General features: G+C 39.4%; 1 protein-coding gene across 1 annotated transcript in view; it reads left to right on the forward strand.

Moving 5' to 3' along the window:
• Sh3gl2 (SH3 domain containing GRB2 like 2, endophilin A1) overlaps positions 1–20,193 on the forward strand; it is a 215,753-nt gene that overhangs the window by 193,067 nt on the left and 2,493 nt on the right. The window contains exons 4-8 of the mRNA XM_026397572.2: positions 11,238–11,381; positions 12,285–12,418; positions 14,204–14,362; positions 16,642–16,745; positions 18,959–19,089. Coding sequence (XP_026253357.1) covers positions 11,238–11,381; positions 12,285–12,418; positions 14,204–14,362; positions 16,642–16,745; positions 18,959–19,089 — 672 coding nt within the window. The remainder of the gene's footprint in view (positions 1–11,237; positions 11,382–12,284; positions 12,419–14,203; positions 14,363–16,641; positions 16,746–18,958; positions 19,090–20,193) is intronic.

Genomic DNA, 20,193 nt, shown 5'->3' on the forward strand with positions numbered 1-20,193 from the left:
TGAAGTGATAGCTGTAAATGAAATGTGGTCATGATCTTCAGTTTCTCCAAGATATTTTTGCGGATTTTTCCAAGTTTTTAGACCAGATGGTAGCATTTATGAATATTAGAATAAAATCATTCAGCAGTTTTCCTTCTAAGGAACTCTGCTCTTGGAGCAATGAAGCTTGGCTTCTGTAATGTAAATAAAGGTGACAAAAGAATTAAGTTCCTTTAAGCAATAAAAGGCTCCACAAAACTTGTTCCAGGTCTCTGGTGCTTCTGTGGTAAGTGCTAAATCCATCAGGTTTCCTCACAGACCACGAAGATGTGACTCAGTACTGTGGCCACCTGCTCTGCCTGAATGTGTCTGCTGTGTTCATCAACATGAGCCAAGGGTGGGGGTGGATTTTCTTCTCCCTGTTGTGATGCACAGATATCCTTTCAATATGTTTTCTTCTTTGAAATTTCACAGTTGAAGAGGGAAGGAAACCGTACTTGAGAGCATAACACAGCAGTATAAAGTAGGTTGTAATTTTTTCTTAAATTTATAAATGGTCTCTCTCCAAACACTTCTGTCATAATCATTTGTGGTGGGAAGGAAGATGGGGTGCAGAAGGGCAGACTCACCCTCTTCCCTGCTCCTTCAAGCATTAGCACTCTTTTGCACAACCCCGGTCCCCTCCCCCCTCCACACTCCACCCTGGCCTTGGATTTGTGCTGGACCTCTCCATTCAGGCTTCCTATTCCATGGAGACTGCTGGTTTCCAGAGCTACAGAACTTCCATTCATTATAAACTTTGATTTTGAATTATTTGTAAATGAAACTTAAAATAAAAAAGGTGTCATTAGAACCCCCTATTTTTTCCTTAGGAATAGGAGCAATTCAACTCTGGCATTATTGCCCTTGGGACCAAACCCCCTTAGAAAACATCATTTGTGCTTGGTCCTCTGAGGCTTTTTTTTTAAAAAAGCAAATATCAATGTGTTTCCAACAAATGTATATAAAACTTCAGCACTGACTTATTTATGAGTGTGCTGTACCCTATTTTAGAGACACAAAAGATAGAACCACTAGCAAGAAGTACCTGTTCAGAGATAATCAGGAACATGGTATTCAACAAGGAACATCTCAATAGTGTATGTATATGAGTGTTATGTTATTTTTGATACTTCTTTCATGTGTTTGAACTATTTCATTTTTTAAGCAAATAGTATAGCCAGCACAGATGAGAATTGGAGAACATTAAAATTTTCCTCTAGCTGGAAGGTTAATCACTGCTCAGTGCTTTAATGGTGCTAATAGTTTAACAATCTCTCTAGAAGAAAAACTTTAGTTTGTGGCAGTTGCCAGTATCTGTGTTGCAAAGTCTCCTATGGCCGTTTTTAAACTGCCAACAAGGTATCACTAAAGGTAGACATGGAAAAACACACTGTCATTTGTCTCTCTAAAGCACTGCTGGCTGAGTCCAGAAATACCATAGCCACAGAAAAGTAGTCCCCACAGGGAAGCAGGCAGCAGATGCCAAAGAATACCTTGAGATTGAGGCAAGGAGAACTTCAGAGCAGGGAGGATGTTAGGGACCTGTGTCTTTTGTATCTGTGAAAACCTTAGATCACACATTCATTCATTGATCACATTCTTACGTTCTTATGGAAATAAAACTTCCATAAAAAATTATTATCCAAGAAATAAATAAATCACTTAGAAATCAATATTTTTTTTTATTTTTATAAGGCTTCTTTCAAAGTTAATTTTTTTAGTGGCTGAATCCAAGAATAGCAACTCCAGATGGAATCTTTAAGAGATAGAACTTTAGAAATCCATGTGAAGTGAAAATTATAATAAATGGTTTTATCATAAATGTAGCAATTCAGCAAGTTCATAAAAATTACTTTTATATCAAGTTTGCTAAAATAATCATCTAAAAGATAGTATAGTGGCTTGAATAGTATTCCTCCTAAATTCATGTCCCAGAACCTCAGAGTGTGACCTTTGTTCCCTTGTGTTGTCATAGATGGCTGGCTTAAACAATAGAAAAAAATGTTTTCTCATAGTCTTGAGGCTGAGCAGTCCAAGTTGAAAGTGTTGGCCATTTGTTTTTTGATGGGGGCTTTCCTCCTGGCCTGCAGCACATTCACCTTCTCACCAAGCCCCCATGTAGCCTTCTTACAAGTCTTCTTATAAGGACATCTCTTCTTAGTTTTCTCATACGTTTTACAAGGAGTAAATCCTAAAATCTACTTTATACGTAATTTTCTATATTCTTTTTATTTGAAACACAGAAATTAAAGTTGGTGCATGTTGCTGTTTAAGAACTCATGTGTTTTGATCCTGTTTCTAGAGTTCGTCTTTCTCCTTTGTGTTTACTGAACAAACTCTGTTCTTTAAAATACCCAGAATAGAGTACACATAACTGAATTATAATAGCTATTAGATTAGGATCCCAACCTTATGACTTCATTTAATCTTAGTTAACTTCTAAAACCCCCGTTTCCAAATACATGAATTTTGAGGGAACACAATCCAACCCATAGCAGCCTTCTTACCTTTTTTACATTAGTCACTTACCAGCTTCATTCTATTGTCCCAGATTGAGCTCTCTTGTCCCTCTCCTCAGTGTTACACCACAGGCAACATCAGATGTTTACACCTAAAGCCATGGTTATTCTGCTGTGTAAACTTTCCTCTTGTCAATGAAAATCTTGGGGTACCACATCTGTTCATCTCAGTATCCTCATTGTTCACCTACTTCCATACCACACCGACTTTGTTGTGATGGTTGTAACTTGTTTTAATGAGTATTTCTGTTAAGTGCCAAGCTCAGCCAGGAAGTGCCCTACAGACATCATTTCCGGTCTTCACATTAAGGAAGCTTTGACTTTTTCCACTTGGGGATAAATAAAGTCTTCAGATTCTTCAATTATTTGCCACATTTACCTTAAGGTAGTGTTCTAAGCCATGGGCATACATTAGCAAATGAAACAAAGCCCCTTCCACAGTGGAGTGAGGTTGATACAGAATAAAAATTTAGTGTTAGGTGGTTCTCAGTGCAATGAAGAAAAATGAAGAGTAAGGAAAATAGAAAGTAACTGAGTCTAGGAAGATGGTGTTCTTGGTGTGTTCAGGAAGTAGTAAAGAGCCATAGCAGGAGGGGTATGTCCATGGGGTCAGAGCCCATAGGACTTCAGAATCATTGTTGGGACTGGGCCTTCTACCCTGAATGACCTGAGAACACATTAAAAGGTTTGGGGAAGAGTGACACCTGAATGACATGAGAATACATTAAAGGGTTTGTGGAAGAGTGACATGATTTACACTGAATGGGAGCACCCTGACTCTCATATGGAGGATAGATTCTAGGGAGCAAGAATAGAAGCAGGGGGCATATGTTAATGATCAAGGCTGAAGATGACATGGCTTGGACCAGTGTTAGCAGGGCAGTACACAGATCAAAAGTATGTTACTCAGTTGCATAGTATAAACTGATGATCTGCACAAAGGCAACCAGCTCAGGCTGAATACTCAGGATCCCAGAAGCTCTTCCTGATGCCAGCTTCCCGGCTTCCAACACCAGACACTTTTGTCTGTCTTATAAGTTCACTTAAATAGAACCCTAAGCACATCAGGTGCTCCTGTGATTTACCTTTTTCTCTTTGACTTTGCACTTGCTATTGTATGTAGTTATCCTTTCCTTTCTCATCTCTGAATGTTCCCTCATGAAAAAACGCACTGTTTATTGTCCATTTTGTCACCAGCAAAATAAAGGTGTTTTCATCCTCTGGCTACTTTAAATAGTCCCTTTTTTTGTACAGTGTGTGTTATACATGTACACACCTCTGGTGGATGTATACCTAGAGGTGGAACTATAGCTTGCAGGGTAGAAGCCAGTTCAGATCAAATCATGCTGCTAAGTGATTGTCCAAAATATTCTACCAGTTTGTCTTCCTACCTGTTGTTCTTGAGAGTTTGGGTGGCTCTGTGCCCTCTAAACACTTGATGTCTTTTTCTGGTGCCTTGTTCCTTTTCTCCGGATGCTGAGAATGGCCTTTTCCCAACTCTGCCTTTATAGTGGACTCTTTCAGAAAACACAGATCAGATCAGATCAGTGTCACCTGCTTCATTAGCTTTCCCCACCCTTACTCTTCTAGGGGAGCTGGTTGATGTCTTCTCTGTGTGAATTTATAACCTCCCCCAAAGCATGGCCCTACCTTTTACCTGGTGCTCGGGAGTAAGTTTTCTGGGTCTCCAATGGATGACAGCTCCTTGGGGTCAGAGGCGGGGCCCTTCTTGCAGCAGTCTCCAGAGCAATCTTCTTCACATAGCAGGTGTTATTAAATACTAATTTTATTATATTCCATGGAAAATCCTTTAAAAACATATTTTTGGTAAATAACAATTCAGCCAGGCACTGATGTTTTAGAATTTTTTTGAGGGGGTATAAAAGGTAGTAATTTAGTTTCCAGTATAACATACTTTTTTTTTTTTTTTTAGTTTTTGGTGGATACAACATCTTTATTTATTTATTTTTTAATTTTTATGTGGTGCTGAGGATCGAACCCAGCATTCCGCATATGCCAGGCAAGTGCACTACCGCTTGAGCCACATCCCCAGTCCCAACTTATTATTTTTTAACTGGATCTTTTAAAAAATCATTTTAGCTAGAGCCCTTCATTTAGCTTAGGAACCCTCTCTGGTTAGGGGAAATGAGAGTCTATTCCCTAATTCAAGGAGATTGCGAGATCAATTTTTGTCATTCTCACATAAAGCAGAACTTCATGGTATGATTTAAAGATGAAGTGTTTCAAAAATCCAGGTTGCTCAGGGAAGAGTAGTGTGGTTAAGTGCCAAGTCGTGGCTCTTAGACCACCTGAGATATAGGACTCCACCCTTCTGTACCAATGGAGAAACGGAGAAGCCTGGCCATCTTGGGACTCATACTGTTTAATGCATGTAAGAGAAGACAGGCAGGCCAGTTGCCCAAAGCCCGACCCATACTCCAGCCAGCCCATCAGACAGAGTTGGAGTGATAAGACTTGACCAGCAGCCACTAGCTCCATTTCAGAGCACAGAGCAAGGTCAGGATGCTTTTGAACAAGGAGGGAGGCGTTCTTTAATGATTAGAAAAATTGATGTGTACAGAAGAATTTTATGAGAAGATTAATATTTTTAAATGAAATGACTTGGCTCACAATGGGAAACATCATGGACAAACTGTAACCCATTCTCTCCTCTTCATCTGTCTCTGGCTCCTTTAGCCAATGACAGCCTTCAGAATGTCATAGTTGCCACTTTACTTTTGCCTCCCAGCCCTTGCACAACCTCCCTTTGGTCCATGGAAATAGGAACTCTCAGAAATGTGGTTCCCTGCACGACCAAGATGTCCGCGGAACATTGCAGCACATGCTGCCTGAGGAGAGCCTGGTTCTCTGTTTATTCTTGAGTACTGGTGACAGCCTTATGAATGAGATAATTTTCAGGGATATATAGCTAACAACAGGATTTATAGGCTAGATTTCTACCTATGTCTGCATGTGTTCAAAACTAATGCTTAATTTAACACACTCTGCTTCTTTCCATGAAAGACAAGACCTAATAGTGATTTATTTCCCTGTTCATTAATTTAGACAAATAAATAAAAATCTTAAAAACTAAGAGTTAGCAGAGATACTGGATGTTCAGCATTTCCGGCTAGTTGCTGCATTGGACAGGTAGCTTTAGTCCACTGACTCACGTGAACACTGCTTTTAGGTCAGAGGAAAATAGCTTAGGCAAGGCATGTGGAGCTGCTGTCTAACTCCCAGCAGAGCCTGGACTTCCCTTTGGCTGTTCCCAGAATTAGAAAGATGGTCAGGGTGCTGCAGATTATGCTTCAGAGTTGGGTGTTGATGAAGATTGAGGCTTAGCTGCCCTCATTTGTCTTCCTTAAAAGATAGCATAGATTTTGAGCATAGTTTCAAAATAGAAACTGTCCTGTTTATCTAAGTAGAGCCCTTTTTGGTTATCCCATTTTCACTTCCTGCTGTTTCAGTCCAATCCAAAAATTTCCTTCCAGAATTCACTGTAGACATCAAACCCTCTCTCCTGATAGTGCTTCCTGATAAGATTCCACCTGTCAATCCTTATTAACTTTTCTCTTCCCAGACAATTGTCTTTATACCAGTGAGTATATGTTTTCATCAAACCTTTTGATTGAAAGGTCCCTGAGGTTGGGGCAGTGGCCACAAGGCAGAATACTGTTTATCCACTTCAATCACTAGATGAGGATTTGTTTCATTTGTCTGTCTGACTGTCTATCAATTCAACTATCAGTCAGTACCCAGGGACACTCATGGACCACTGAGCTGCATCACCAGCCCTTTTTATTTTTTATTTTGAGAGAGTATCTTACTGAGTTGCAAGGCTGGCCTCAAAGTTGGAATCTTCCTGCCTCAGCCTCCCAGTTGGCTGGGATTACAGGTGTGTGCTATCATGGCCAGCTGAGGACTTGACTTTTCTTTCTTTTTTTTTTTTTTTTTTTTTTTAGCTAAGTTCTGACAACTATCTCCCCAACCCTCTTTAACTGAGGACTTGTTTTAAACATCCTTTTTCCCTATGGGAAAAATATATGGAAATATTTTAAATTTAGTTCTTTAGAATAGAAGTAATACACAAACATTAAAAAGCAAGTAGTTTACAAACATTTTATAAAACATAGTAGTCCCCCCAGGATTGCAGCCCTTCTCCATTTCTGTTTCACAAAGCAACAGTTTGAAGACTCTTTTGGCCATTTCTTTGTTTGTTTGGGTTTTTTTTTTTTTGCTTGTTTGTTTCCAATCCTAAAACAATATATTTATGTTGATCCTGCTTAGTTTTCCAGTTTTTGATGTTTTCCATTTGATTCCCAATTTGGAAGATTGGAATCACTTGTTTTTTTCCTACCTCACTATTTTTCACATACCTCTGTTCTCTCATTTTTCTGATATGTTTGTAGCATAATTTTTGTTACATCAGTATTTAATTTTTATGTCCTTATAAACTTTATACAAAGCTGAGGCATGTAGAATAATATAATAGTATTTTCTTTCTCATGTATCTTTTTGGTTTTCATGGAGTTAATCTTTGTCTTATTTTTAAATTTTCAGAACATTTTTTATACCTTTCACTGATTCTTTCCCAAGCTGTGCCTCACATATGAATTTCCTCACAAAATATGGTGAAATCCATCAGGTGTTCATCATCTTTGAAACATCTGATGCTGTACTCTGGATTGACTACTCCCTTAGTTTGAGTTCCTCAGAAGCAAGCCACAAGACAAGGATTTAGCACAAGTACTGGTTTTCAAGGTGATGTCAGCAAACCCTGTGAGGGGAGCAGGGAAGAAGAGGAACCCAGTAAAGGGGACATTATAAATCATGGTACGATGGCAGGCAACTGCAGCATGATCCCAGTGGGAGCATAGGAGCAAAGAAGACTTCAGAATTAATCCTGTGGATCCACAGAGATTGTTGCACCTTTGCAGCTCATGGCTCTCAGAGCTGCACACATTTGGTTATGTTGGTCTAGTTGCCTGTGGTGCCTGAAATATTGGGACTATCTTTTTCTTAATCTTTTTTTTTTCCTGTGGGGATGGGTGTACTGGGGATTGAACTCAATCACTCAGCCACATCCCCAACCCTATTTTGTATTTTATTTAGAAACACAGTCTCACTGAGTTGCTTAGTGCCTCACCGTTGCTGAGGCTGGCTTTGATCTTGTGATCCTCCTGCCTCAGACTCCTGAATGCCTGGGATTACAGCCATGTGCCACCGTACCTGCTCTAGGACTGTCTTTATCTTCCTTTGCAGTCATGTTGGGATTCCCTCTGCCTGCTTCTTTACATTGGGTTTCTGTTTATTTCCTAGGTCTCATACCTATCCCTTTTCATGATTTATAATTTCATTTTAGTGGAACTCTTCCATTAGTCTGGGAAGGGGAAAAATTTGTGACCTTCCTTTTGTGTGTTTGAAAATGTCACTGTTTGACCTTTATTTGTCTTTGATAATTCCAATATAGACTAGTATAATTTTCCTTATTTTCTCTAAGAAATTTGGAGGTATTGTTTCATTGTTTTCTAAGAAAACTTCTGTTGCTCATGCTGGTGTGGTCTCTGGTGAGGGCAGTAGATTAGAGCACATCATCTTAGGAGCATGTGTAGAAAGAAATGGTTACCTCTCAAGTCAGAGCAGGAGGAGACATGTACACATACACTCCCAGTGACCAAGAATCTTCCACTAGACCCCCCTCCCAAAGGTTCCAACACCTCCACATAATGCCAGCCTGGGGACCAAGCCCTTAATATATGGACATTGAGGGATACTACCCACACTCTGACACATCAATTGGTGAGTCCTACAGTGCACATAGTGACTGCCACAGAATCCTAGCTCACAGGGTCAGGGGTTTTCTTTCTTAAAAAAAAAAAAAATCTGTTGAATTGACGTACCTTTTATTTCTCAACCAAAGAAACAAGGTTTTAATTCCCATTGTTGTGCTTCAGGGGGTGGTCAGCACGTGAGCGGTCCATTTATGCAAACCACTACTCTGCTTTGTCTTTTCTAGGATGGTCTTCTCATTCATTTCTTCATGCCTTCAGCAGATGTGTTGAACATCTCCAGTGTGCACAGCTTTGTGTTGACCCTAACTGGGAGATACACAGACCAATATGCCAGGGTCCTACTCTCATGGCCCAGGGGAGAGATTGCTATTAGGATAGGAAACCACTTTTTCAGTAAACCCAAATGAACTAAGATAGTGATGGTGGGAAAGTAAAGGTTTGGCATATTCAGAGAGAATATAACCATTTGTAAGAAAACTAAGTGATGAAGCAGGGGAAGATATTTTGGAGAATAGTCAGGCCCCTTTGGAGAAAAGGGATTTAGGTCTCCAGGGTCACAATACAACTTGGACAAACAATCCAGGCTGAGGTCCCATTACAGGAATTTTAATGTCTTATATTTGTATTTTCCAGGCTCTTACTCAGCTTCCTTTAGAAAATCATTTGAAATGATTGTTAACATTTATATAATATATATATATATGGTAATTTCAAGATCTGATGTTATTTTTCAAGAACAGAGAGTTTTTACCAAACCAAGGTTCTTAATAAAAATTTAATGAGTTTGTGAATGAACTTAAAAGCCAACCTCTTCAAATGTGGGCTAATAGGTTTTTTTTAGATCATTTGAATAAATAGATAAAATAATAAAATATGGCTTTATTCTTCCTTGTTGTAAAGATGTGGAATGTATCAAAGATGTTTTTAAGTAATTAGTAAGAGAACAGGGCTATTCATAATTCAGCAACAGTCAAAATGAGGAATTTTAAAATCAGCTACAATATATTCAACTGTTTAAAATTGCTTACCAAAGACAGTTTTTAACAGAAGAAGGTATAACACTAACCAATACCCAGCTTTCATAAACAGAATATATCTGTGGAATGTAAAATGTTCGAAACAGGATTTGAAGGCTTACCTTACCCACCAGGGGTGGTTTCACTACTCTCTGTCTTTGGTCTCTGTTCCATGTGTTCATTCTGTATGCCTTATTATCAGGTGTTGGCTTCTTTCTTTTATTTGTACGGATATTACTACTTCTTCATTTTCCCCATCCCCTTGTGTGTATCAGCCAGTATAATATTTATCCTATCAGACTACTGCCTGTCTGCCCAACTCCTCAGTGTGCGGTGAACACCTTGAGGGCAGGGATTGTGATTTTCCTGGGTCTCAGCCGGGGCTGATTGCAGAAACAGCTCTGCAATTCCACTTTAATGACAGTTTCCTCTAGTAAACGGGTGATTATGAGACAGTTTTAATTTTAAAAATTCAACATATCTGATACACTTTTCTTTGGAAAGTGGAGGTAAATAAAAGGTGAATTTTACATTTTTACAGTCACCTCCAGCTTTACGTGTGTCATTGGTCAGCCTGTACTCTCTATGATTCTACGCTCAGTGAGTTGTTGTTCTCAGAATCCTTTGCAGTGTCCCACCCCACAAGTTGGACAGTGCCATGTTCCTATAACTCATAGAAGTCCCCCATCATGGCACTTAGTATGTACATGTCACACTAATTACTTTTAAAATAGACTTTACCCTCAGGTCCTTATAAACTGTGACAGCTGTGGCCTTAATTATCTCACTCATTATAATGTCCCTGGGCAGGGTTGGGAGGCTCTTATCTCCAGTTTGTATCATTGAGGCCCAGAGTTTAAATAAGAGTTTATTTGAACTAGATCAGCCACTGAATGCCAGAAGTACCTTTAGATGTGGTTCTGACAGGGGTTTCCCTGCAACTGGGATCTTGGGCACAATCCTGGGTTAATGTGCAATCCAAGCTCTAACAATGAGCCTAAGGAACTCAGGCATTCTAGAATAAATTAAACCATAGCTTTAATATCTTGGTAATAAAGCCATTTCTTCTACTAAGATTGAAACTGCTTTCCAGGCATCTTCTTTTATAAAAATAAAAGCCAAATAAATAATTGAAATGCTATCTTTGAGGCATTAAACTAATTTTCAGATGTAACTATGCGCAAAAGAAGTAATTAATTCTTAATGAGCACACTATGTTTCTTCTTCATGAATCTGTTTATGGTCATAATCTTAATTAAGAGACTATTTTGAACATACTTCTATTTTATAGATGATGTCATTGAAACACGGCATAAAGGCTCACCCTTCAATAATTTACCATTGATTTTGGACTTTATTCCATAGACTTCTAGAATTGAGATATAAAACTGGAATAAAGTTAGAGATCATCACATAATTCAGGATTTTCCAAAATGGTCTCTATGGAGCCACCAAGTGCCACAGACTCTCAGCTGGAGCCACCAGAATGAAGAGGGGACAAGGACAGATGGGGATAGGATCTGAACCTCTACTATTGCTTCTTTGAGAATAGCTATGCCTTTTCTTTATAATTCCTCATAGGATTTTAAGAGAAAAGAGAGAGCTTAGTGATTATATTTCAACAGTCTATATTTATTTGCATATATATGTTATATTGATATCTTTCTATCTCTATTTATCTATGTCTCTATCCATATGTATATCTATGTCTATCTATACATCAACACCCACATATTTCATGTAAAGCCCAAACCATGAAGGATAAAGGTACAGTTTTTGATCAGTAAGCCGATTATAGGCTGGTCTGAGGTCTGCTTCCTCATCTGTCCCTGTTTCCACTGTGCCACATTGCTGACTTCAAAAGCCTGTTCTCTCTTTGCCTTCAGCATCCAGAGCTAAGCTCAGCATGATCAACACCATGTCAAAAATCCGTGGCCAGGAGAAGGGGCCAGGCTATCCTCAGGCAGAGGCGCTACTTGCAGAGGCCATGCTCAAGTTTGGAAGGGAGCTTGGAGATGATTGCAACTTTGGTAAGGAGTGCCATGCTTTTTCACAGTGTACTTACTCTGGTTAGCCCTGGGGGCTGTATTGCTGGTAAGAAACTCTGTAGGCAGTTAGTCAAGCTATTTTTTGTTTTAGATCTTACATATATGAAACAATTTTTTTTAAATTTTCACCTTTTTTTTTTAAGGTGATTTGTCTTTTTTCGGTTAGTTTGTTTTTCTTTTCTATGATTGGATCCAGTGCTTACAACAGACTTCTAGAATTGAATATTTTCCTTTGGTTGACATACCCAGGTGCCTCTGTACTTTCTATTGGGTGTGTCTGGGAGGAACTGAGAATTGAGATAGAGGAAACAGTCACAGCACAAAGCAACATCCTGCCATTTGGGCTTTCTCTTGGATCTTAGCTCCTTTGTATATGTACCTAATCCCACTTCCCCAAGTGAGACAGGGCTTATTTCTTTACTACCCACATTTCCAGTACTCAATGATGACACTAAACACCTCTTGTCTTCCTTCACCCCCTTGTGATGTGGGACATGTCCTTCTTGACATGATGATTGTTCTTCCTGATTGAACCTGCTTTTCATTCCTAGAATTTGCTTCTTCTAAATACATTGGTCTGAAATTGGTCCTCTATCAACAAGAGCTGGTACTTCCAGCAGAGGGCAGAGAGCCTCACAAATTACTTTTTAAAAGTAAAGTAAAATGTTACATTCTTGATGATAAGGGTTATTCCCCATTAGCATGGGGCTTTGAGTCTGGTTCTCAAAATGAACATCCTAAGTGGAAAAGACATTACACATTCCTTCTGGTCTTCGTCATCTTTAGGATGTGTAATCCTGAATTTTCATCTGTGAATGCCCTATTTTTGCAAGTGTAGCTCATCTTTGGTCTTTGAGTTAGAAGAACTTCCTTCTCTCCTTCCAGGTCCAGCACTTGGTGATGTAGGGGAGGCCATGCGGGAACTTTCAGAAGTGAAAGACTCTTTGGACATGGAAGTGAAGCAGAACTTCATTGACCCCCTTCAGAATCTTCATGACAAAGATTTAAGGGAAATTCAGGTATGTGCAACTAGTCCTGTAGAAGTTGTCCAGATGCTCATTTCCTTTAGAAAACATTTTTGAAGTTAATATTTATGTTGACAGAACTGGGCACATGAAATTCAAAACAACAGGGCAAGACAAGAGAAATTAGAAGTGTAATACCTTTCTGCCTACTGTTGTGATGTGCCACTCTTGTGTATTACATGTGACTTCTTTATGTTCAATTTCCACATTCGTTTTTTCAAACATTTTTCCCTCTGGAAGCATAATGGACTCAACCTGAGAAGACATAATTTTATCAGTTGGAATGATTTGCCAGACTGATGTCACTCCCCAAATGTAGTTGGACTATATGTTAGTTTAAGTAAATATTCTTTCACTTTTAAATGTATTTTTTTAAATTTTTATAAAAAATATGATTGGGATTGATCAGGAGTAGCCAATAATCCTCTTTCTGAAACTTACAGAACCATTGAGCTATTTCTAATAAATTCAATGGGCTTTGTCTCTGACTGGATATATGATGTTTGCTCATTCAATCACTGAACCTAAAACTGAACAATTAATATTTGTTGAACCTGATGTAGCTTAAATTTTGTTGACTATCAAGTGGACTTCAATAGCTTGAACTTGGGTTCTCTGGTTCTCCCTATTCTAGCGTAAGTCTCCTTCAGCCCTACTACTCATTCAGGGTCACCCAGTAAATGGTGGACTGGCACTCTGCATCCAAACTGTAACTGATCCCATGCTCTACCCCACAGCTGGCTGAAAGTTCAGATGTTTTAAAATAACAGAGGAACAGATATCATTTAGTTTGGATCAGCCATGGACTGGGGGCAGGATATGAAGTGGGAGGGAAGGATATTTTTCATCCTTCTTTTTTTTCTCAGTTCTTTGTCACTCCAAGCTCTGTTTTCTTTTCTTTTCCTTCCACTGCAGACATATCCAGAAAAAAGGGAAAGTCCAGCATTTTCTTCCAGTCATTAGTAGTAGAAGACTGCAGCTCTCAGGGTGGGGAAAGTACCTTTTGACTTTGGAAAGCAACTTGCCCACCTGGCCACTAACAGTACTGGGCAGAGGCTGAGCAGCCTGACTCAGGGTAGTACAAGGAAGAATTGAAGCTCATTGTGGAGCATTAGATGAAATCCTTCCGAGTGAGGCTTTCTGATTGAGTTGTATCACCTGTCAGGAGGAGGCTTAGGCTAAATCAGGACATCCCCAAAAGCTGCCACAATCAACTGGAACAAGGTTAAGATAGAGATTCCCAGGCCCAGCCCTGGATGTTTTGATTTAGGTGATTAGGAATTATTTATTTTATTGATGAACAATTTAGGTGATTCTAACAGACTGATTACAAAATCAAGAATTCCATTCCTTTGCACATTATTTCAGGGAAAGTGTTTTTGCCCTGCCTTTTCCTGAGATACAGTTTCTCTTGAAGATGGAGACTTGGGGGCTGAGTATATCCTTTTAGTATGTGTAGGATATGCACACATATTCCCTTATCATTGTGAGAGAAAGGCAAAGTCCAGCTTGACTTTGGCCTGGCAAAGGCAGAAAATAAAGGACAATGTCATTTCCCACAACGTCTTTCTCATTCTTAATTAGTTTTGAAGATATTTCTCCACATTTGGAAATATTTGCCTCCTTAATGTGTATTTTTTTTGTTTCTCTGGCAGTGTGCCATTTTGAAATGTAGCCTGTCTTATTTTGGAGACTGATAGGCATGACGTATAAGTGAGCTGCAAGTGGACCTTTTCTGTAAGTCCTTTCATAGCATATTCATGCCCTTGACTTTTTCAGCATCATTTAAAGAAGTTGGAAGGTCGACGCCTGGACTTTGATTATAAGAAGAAACGACAAGGCAAGATTCCAGATGAAGAGCTCCGTCAAGCTCTGGAGAAATTTGATGAGTCTAAAGAAATTGCTGAGTCAAGCATGTTCAATCTTTTGGAGATGGATGTAAGTGACTCTTCTGTGGTTTTTAATTTAATCTTATCATTGAGGCTGTAGATTAATGTGTTAAAGAGTCTGATATTAAAAATGTTATGATTGGATTATATTATGTGGTGAGAACACATAGATGCTTATTTCTTTTAAATAATTTTAAGTCATAAAGTATACAGAGAAGTAGTATTTTCCTGCACTGTTATAGTTTGATTTACCTAGATTTTTTTTCCTGATGAGGAATCTTAAAACATTACTAGTAGTGCAAAGAGAAAAAGAATGTTGGTAATGATTCATGAATAAGTCCAATATTTGAAAAAATACTTTGTTAATACAAAGTATATTGATTTGATATTGTGAAATACATTTAGAATTGAGCATCCAGCATAGATTAAGACATTCTGCATTTTGAAGTAAAGTTGACATTGTCTTTGAAAAGGTAATTTTTATTGAGAATGATGATTGTAGTATAGGTATTACACTTGGGATATAGATGAGATGGTTTAAAAGCATACCCAGGGTGCTAAATTATTGTTTATTGCTATAGACATTACATTCTGTTAAATTCTTTTAGCTTTGAAATTACAATGAAAGATACTTCTTCCTCATTTCACTTATGCAATAAGACCTGTTATACCAGCTTTCCTGTCCTTGTTCATCTCCACCTCCTACCCTATAAGCTGCTCAGCAACTTTTGCCAAAATGTTCATAGATATTATGTATTTATTACTTAGGTTAGGGTCTCCAGAGAAATAAAACCAATAGGATATAGGTAAAGATACAGAAGAGGGAATTTATCAGGGAAATTGGCACATGAAATTATAGTCTCAGAAGTCCCACAATATGCCATCCAAAAGCTGGAGAACCAGGGAAGCCAGTAACATGGCTCAGTCAAGCCTGAAGTTCTGAGAACCAGTGGAGTTAATGTGTAATTCTCAGTCTGAGGGTAGAGGCCCAGAATCAGACAGAGGTGGAGATATAGTGGTGCAAGTCTTGGAAACCAAGTCTGAAGGCTGAAGAACTGGGAGCTCTGATGTCCAAGGGCAGGAACAGATGCCTAGTTTCAGGAGCTAGTAAATATTTTCCTTTCTTATGCAGTGTTACTCTGTTTGGACCCTTAGCCAAGTTGATGGTGCCTGTCCACATTGGATAAGGGCACATCTTCCTTACACATTCTGCTGATTCAAATGCTAATCTCTTCTGGAAATACCTTGACAAATATACCCAGAAATAGTGCTTTGCTTGCTATCTGGGTCTCCTTTAATCCAGTTGAGTTGACACCTAAAATTAACCATTACATTACTTAACTGCCTTCCTCCTGTGGCAGGGAAGGCATATTAAACAAATCTGGTCTTTTTTCACCATCCAGAAGTGGTATAGGTTTGTGTTCATGTGAAATAACTTTTGTCCACCTAAATACTCCGGAGGAATACCATAGGAAACCTGAATCTCAGGGATCTTTCCCTATACCTCAAATTCAGGGTAACATCACCTCTGTTCACTAGGAGGCTACTGCTCAGGTCACAACACAACGGGAGATTCAAAATGAAGAATAACTAAGGGGCTGGGGATGTGGTTCAAGCTGTAGTGGGCTCGCCTGGCATGCGTGCGGCCCGGGTTCGATCCTCAGCACCACATACAAACAAAGATGTTGTGTCTGCCGAAAACTAAAATAAATAAATAAATATTAAAAAATTCTCTCTCTCTCTCTCTCTCTTTAAAAAATATATTTTTTAAAAAAGAATAAGTAAGGATACTAAGAATATTAGAGCTAGAAAGAACTCAAGATGTCACATAATCAAACCCCTTTGCACTACAAATGAAGCTCTGAGAGGACCAAAGGTTTTCCATCAGACTATATTACCTCCATGGTGCCTATGTGAGCAGTCAATATTCACATTTTTATTACAACACTGATATTAACTTAGCATAAAAAGTATAGGGAACAAAGAGTCCTTTAGTCAGTGGATCTTTTTCCTTTAAGAAATCAATAAAGGAAGCCACATCATCATCAGAAGGTGGTAACTAGACATCAGACTGTTTAATAGAGTGATGTCATCTTCACGGGGTTTCTTACTTATGCTGCTCTTCCTGGTACTGATATATGTGGTTCTGAGAACAAGGATGCTTTCTTATCTGTAAGGAATTTGGAGCCTGCAGAACATCTGTCTTAGCCTGGCCTGCCACACAGTCATCAGCATTGCCAGGCACAGTCATATGTGTGGGGCAGTAAGTAGTAGGAGCTTCAGGACAGTAACCTGGTAACTGAGGCATGATTTCCCCTCTATCTGAAGATTGAACAGGTGAGCCAGCTCTCTGCGCTTGTGCAAGCCCAGCTGGAGTACCACAAGCAGGCAGTGCAGATCCTGCAGCAGGTCACAGTCAGACTGGAGGAAAGGTGGGTAACACTTCCTTGCATTTCTCATTCACATTTCCTTGATATAAAATGATGTAACGAAACTGAAATAATAGAATACGTTTGGAGACAAAACTTTTGCCAAAATTTTTGTTGATCCTACATAGACATCTTGTGGATTAGTTGTCTGTGCTTCATTTTACTTTGTTCTTTTGGATCTAGGCTTGGGTTTATGATAGGTTGGATTCTATACTGACTGTCACAGATGGACACCTGGATACTGTTGATGATGATGGATGCAGTTTGTGAGCAGATGTTCAGCAAGAGACTTAATGCATATAATTATTCTTAAAACATCCTTGTAGTCTAAGTAACAGTTGATCAAACTGAGGATTAGGGAGCCCATGGCCACACTCAGTGGTGGATCTGGGGCTCACTGGCAAGTACAACCTATTTGAATACCTGCATCTTTTCATATCAGGTTTCTTTGAATGATAATAAAGTCCTAACAGAATAATAAAGTCCTAACTCTCTCACTAACAGAGAAAGCCATTTTCATATACCTGTTCTACTTCCATAGATGCACTTCAAAGAGACCTATAGTAGTTCTCTGTGCAAATGGGCTTTCTGGATTTGGGGACACAGCCTGCAGAGCTACATGCAGTGACTCTACACTATCTTACAGATGCTGCTTATCTGACTTACATTGGGATTATAGTCAATAAACCCAAAGTATAAAAAGCATTTAATATACCTAAGTTATGGAACAACGTAGCTTAACACACAGTGCACTTTAGAATAGGGATTGTTTATATTTGTGATTATATAGCTCACTGGGATTTGTTGCTCCCCTCCCCCGACTCCTGCCCTCAGCATTGTGAGAAAATATTGTATTGCATGTTGCTAACCCAGAAAAGATCAAAATTTGAAGTGTGGTTTCTATTCCATCTGCATCCTTTTGGCACCTTCAAAAATCAAAAAATTATTGAGTCAAACCATTGTAGGCTGGCAACTATATACATGTGTTATTTTACTTAGCCAGATGAAGCAGGATAATCTTGCTTAAAAAAAAAAAAAATATATATATACACACACACACACACACACACACACACACACACACCTTAAAAGATCATCCAGCAGCCTTTACTCTCAGATTATGGCCAGATTAGACTCACATAGCTGAACAGATAGATGGCTTAGTGCACAGTAAATACACCATTGGTATTGTGCTGCACTGTTGGAAATGTCACTTGTTTGCATCTGGCTAGGCTCTTCCTCTCCTCAGTATCTTCTTCGGTGCTTTGATCATGCAGCTTCCTTTGGTACACTGTGCCTTGTGGGAATGTATGTATCGCTGAAGCCTCTAGAAAGAGTTAAAACTATACATGTCAGACTAGTAAAGAAGTATGTGCCTTTGTGATACCTGTTGAACATAAAGGGACCAGTTTCCTTTCTTTCCTCTGAAATATGTTGAAAGTCAGTATCATTCTACAGTGACCATACCCTTAGCCCCTTCCATGCTTGCATATCTCTGGTGTTCTTTGCTTATCCAGTATCTGAAGCTGTGGAAAATACTTAGTGGTATGCAGAATGTGTTATCAGCCGTACCTTTCCATTTTTCTCCTGCTTTCCCTCATTCCCTTTCCCCCACTATCTTAGACTGCTCACTCCTCTCAGTATTTCCTTCTTCCTTCCCTTTAAACCGGCTCTTGTTCTAGAGTAGCTTTCTTCCACAGTGTTCTTTTGGAAATAACTCCTAGGGATCTTTTGCATCTTTCCTGAAACTTCTCTACCTTTCCCAGGTGAGGAGGACTGCTCCCTACCCCCAATCTCACCCCAAATTCCACAGCACTTTGTAGATCTCTCCTTGACAGCACTATTATAATTTGATAATCTGTTGTGCTGTTCCCTACAGAACATAAATTGCTTGAGGGCAAGAATTGTATCCTAATCGCCTCTGTGTTCCTGGCACTTCACACAGTGCATAGTGGAATAAATCACTGAATAAAGGAGGGAGGAAGTGAGGGACTGATAGATGAATAAAGACAGTGAGGATAACACTGAAGGAGGACATCACCAAGAGCACAGGTGCACACACAGAAGGAAACTACGGCTCCTTTGATTTTCCACATTCTGTCATAGTAGACTGGCAAGTGGCCCAACATCTCCTTGATTTTGTTGTTTTCTGTTTTTGCTCCTGAATCAACCCAGCCTTTTTTTTTTTTTTCCTCTCCTCTTTCTCTTCTGTGCAGAATAAGACAAGCTTCATCTCAGCCTAGAAGAGAATATCAGCCTAAACCTCGAATGAGCCTGGAGTTTTCAACTGGAGACAGCACGCAGCCCAATGGAGGCCTCTCCCACACGGGCACTCCTAAGCCTGCAGGTAAGGAGCACAGATCACTGACCTCACTACCTAGCCTTTGGACACATGGCTAATATTTTTCCAGGATTTCAATCTGCATGAGAAATGTACGGTAACACAAGTCTCATGGAGTGGCTTGCTGGGTAGAAACTGTTAAAGGAATCTTTTTTCCTTTTCTTTCCCTCCACCACTTTTCTGCAAAACTTCCTTTGCATGACCCTTTTCTCTTACTCAGCAGTACACATAGACTTCCTAGCAGACACATTTGATTGTGGGCCTCATTTTATGGTGGTCAAGTACCACAGGAAGGTGCTGGGCATGTCTTCTTTTTTCCCTGCCTTTTCCCTCCTATGCATCCAAAACATGAAAATGAAGCCCCTGGGCAGTGTGCACCCACATATACCCCACATCACCCAGAGACAGCAGCTCCAGGAACGTGTGGAGCTGGATTTCTTGAGTCACAGGAACATATGGTTCAGTATATTTGCAGATGGATGTATTTTGAACCTCAGCACCTGCTAGGTTTTTTTTTTTTTCTACTCCCACCCTCTACCAGTTCGTGGTGTGGTGGTAACTGAGGTTGGTCTTACGAAAGCTAAGTTTTGTTTTCTCCAAGGAATATTGATGCACACCCAGTAACACATTCTCTCAGTTGTCACGATCACTCTCCACCCCCTATCCATAGGACAGACAAAGCCTGTGCTTGAAGCATTGCTAACTCCATGACACGGCTTGGTTAAAACATGGGAACTGTCTTTTACTAGATACAGGATTTTCAATATATGCAGCTTTATCCTATTTTCTATACATCTTCATTGATTGATGTTCTTTAGGAGAAAACTTTGGATAGATGTTCTTAGGGAGCTGAAAAGGAAAGGAGACAGAAACCCGCAGATGAATCTCAGCTCTGTCCTTGCTTTCACCTCTGCAACTCTGAGCTGAGTTCCCTGTGTCAACAGCAGTGGCTTCTGGCTACCAGGACTAGTCATATAAATTATCTATAACAGTGCTTCTACCCAGAAACCAGTAGTATATTTTGCTTTTCATTTTAATTTGGGGCTTTCTGTAAATAAAATATTAATTACCTTGTTTCTCTGCCAAGACAGCTAGTTTGTATGGGAGCTG

Source organism: Urocitellus parryii, chromosome 4, assembly GCF_045843805.1.
Source record: "Urocitellus parryii isolate mUroPar1 chromosome 4, mUroPar1.hap1, whole genome shotgun sequence".
Lineage (NCBI taxonomy): Eukaryota > Metazoa > Chordata > Mammalia > Rodentia > Sciuridae > Urocitellus > Urocitellus parryii.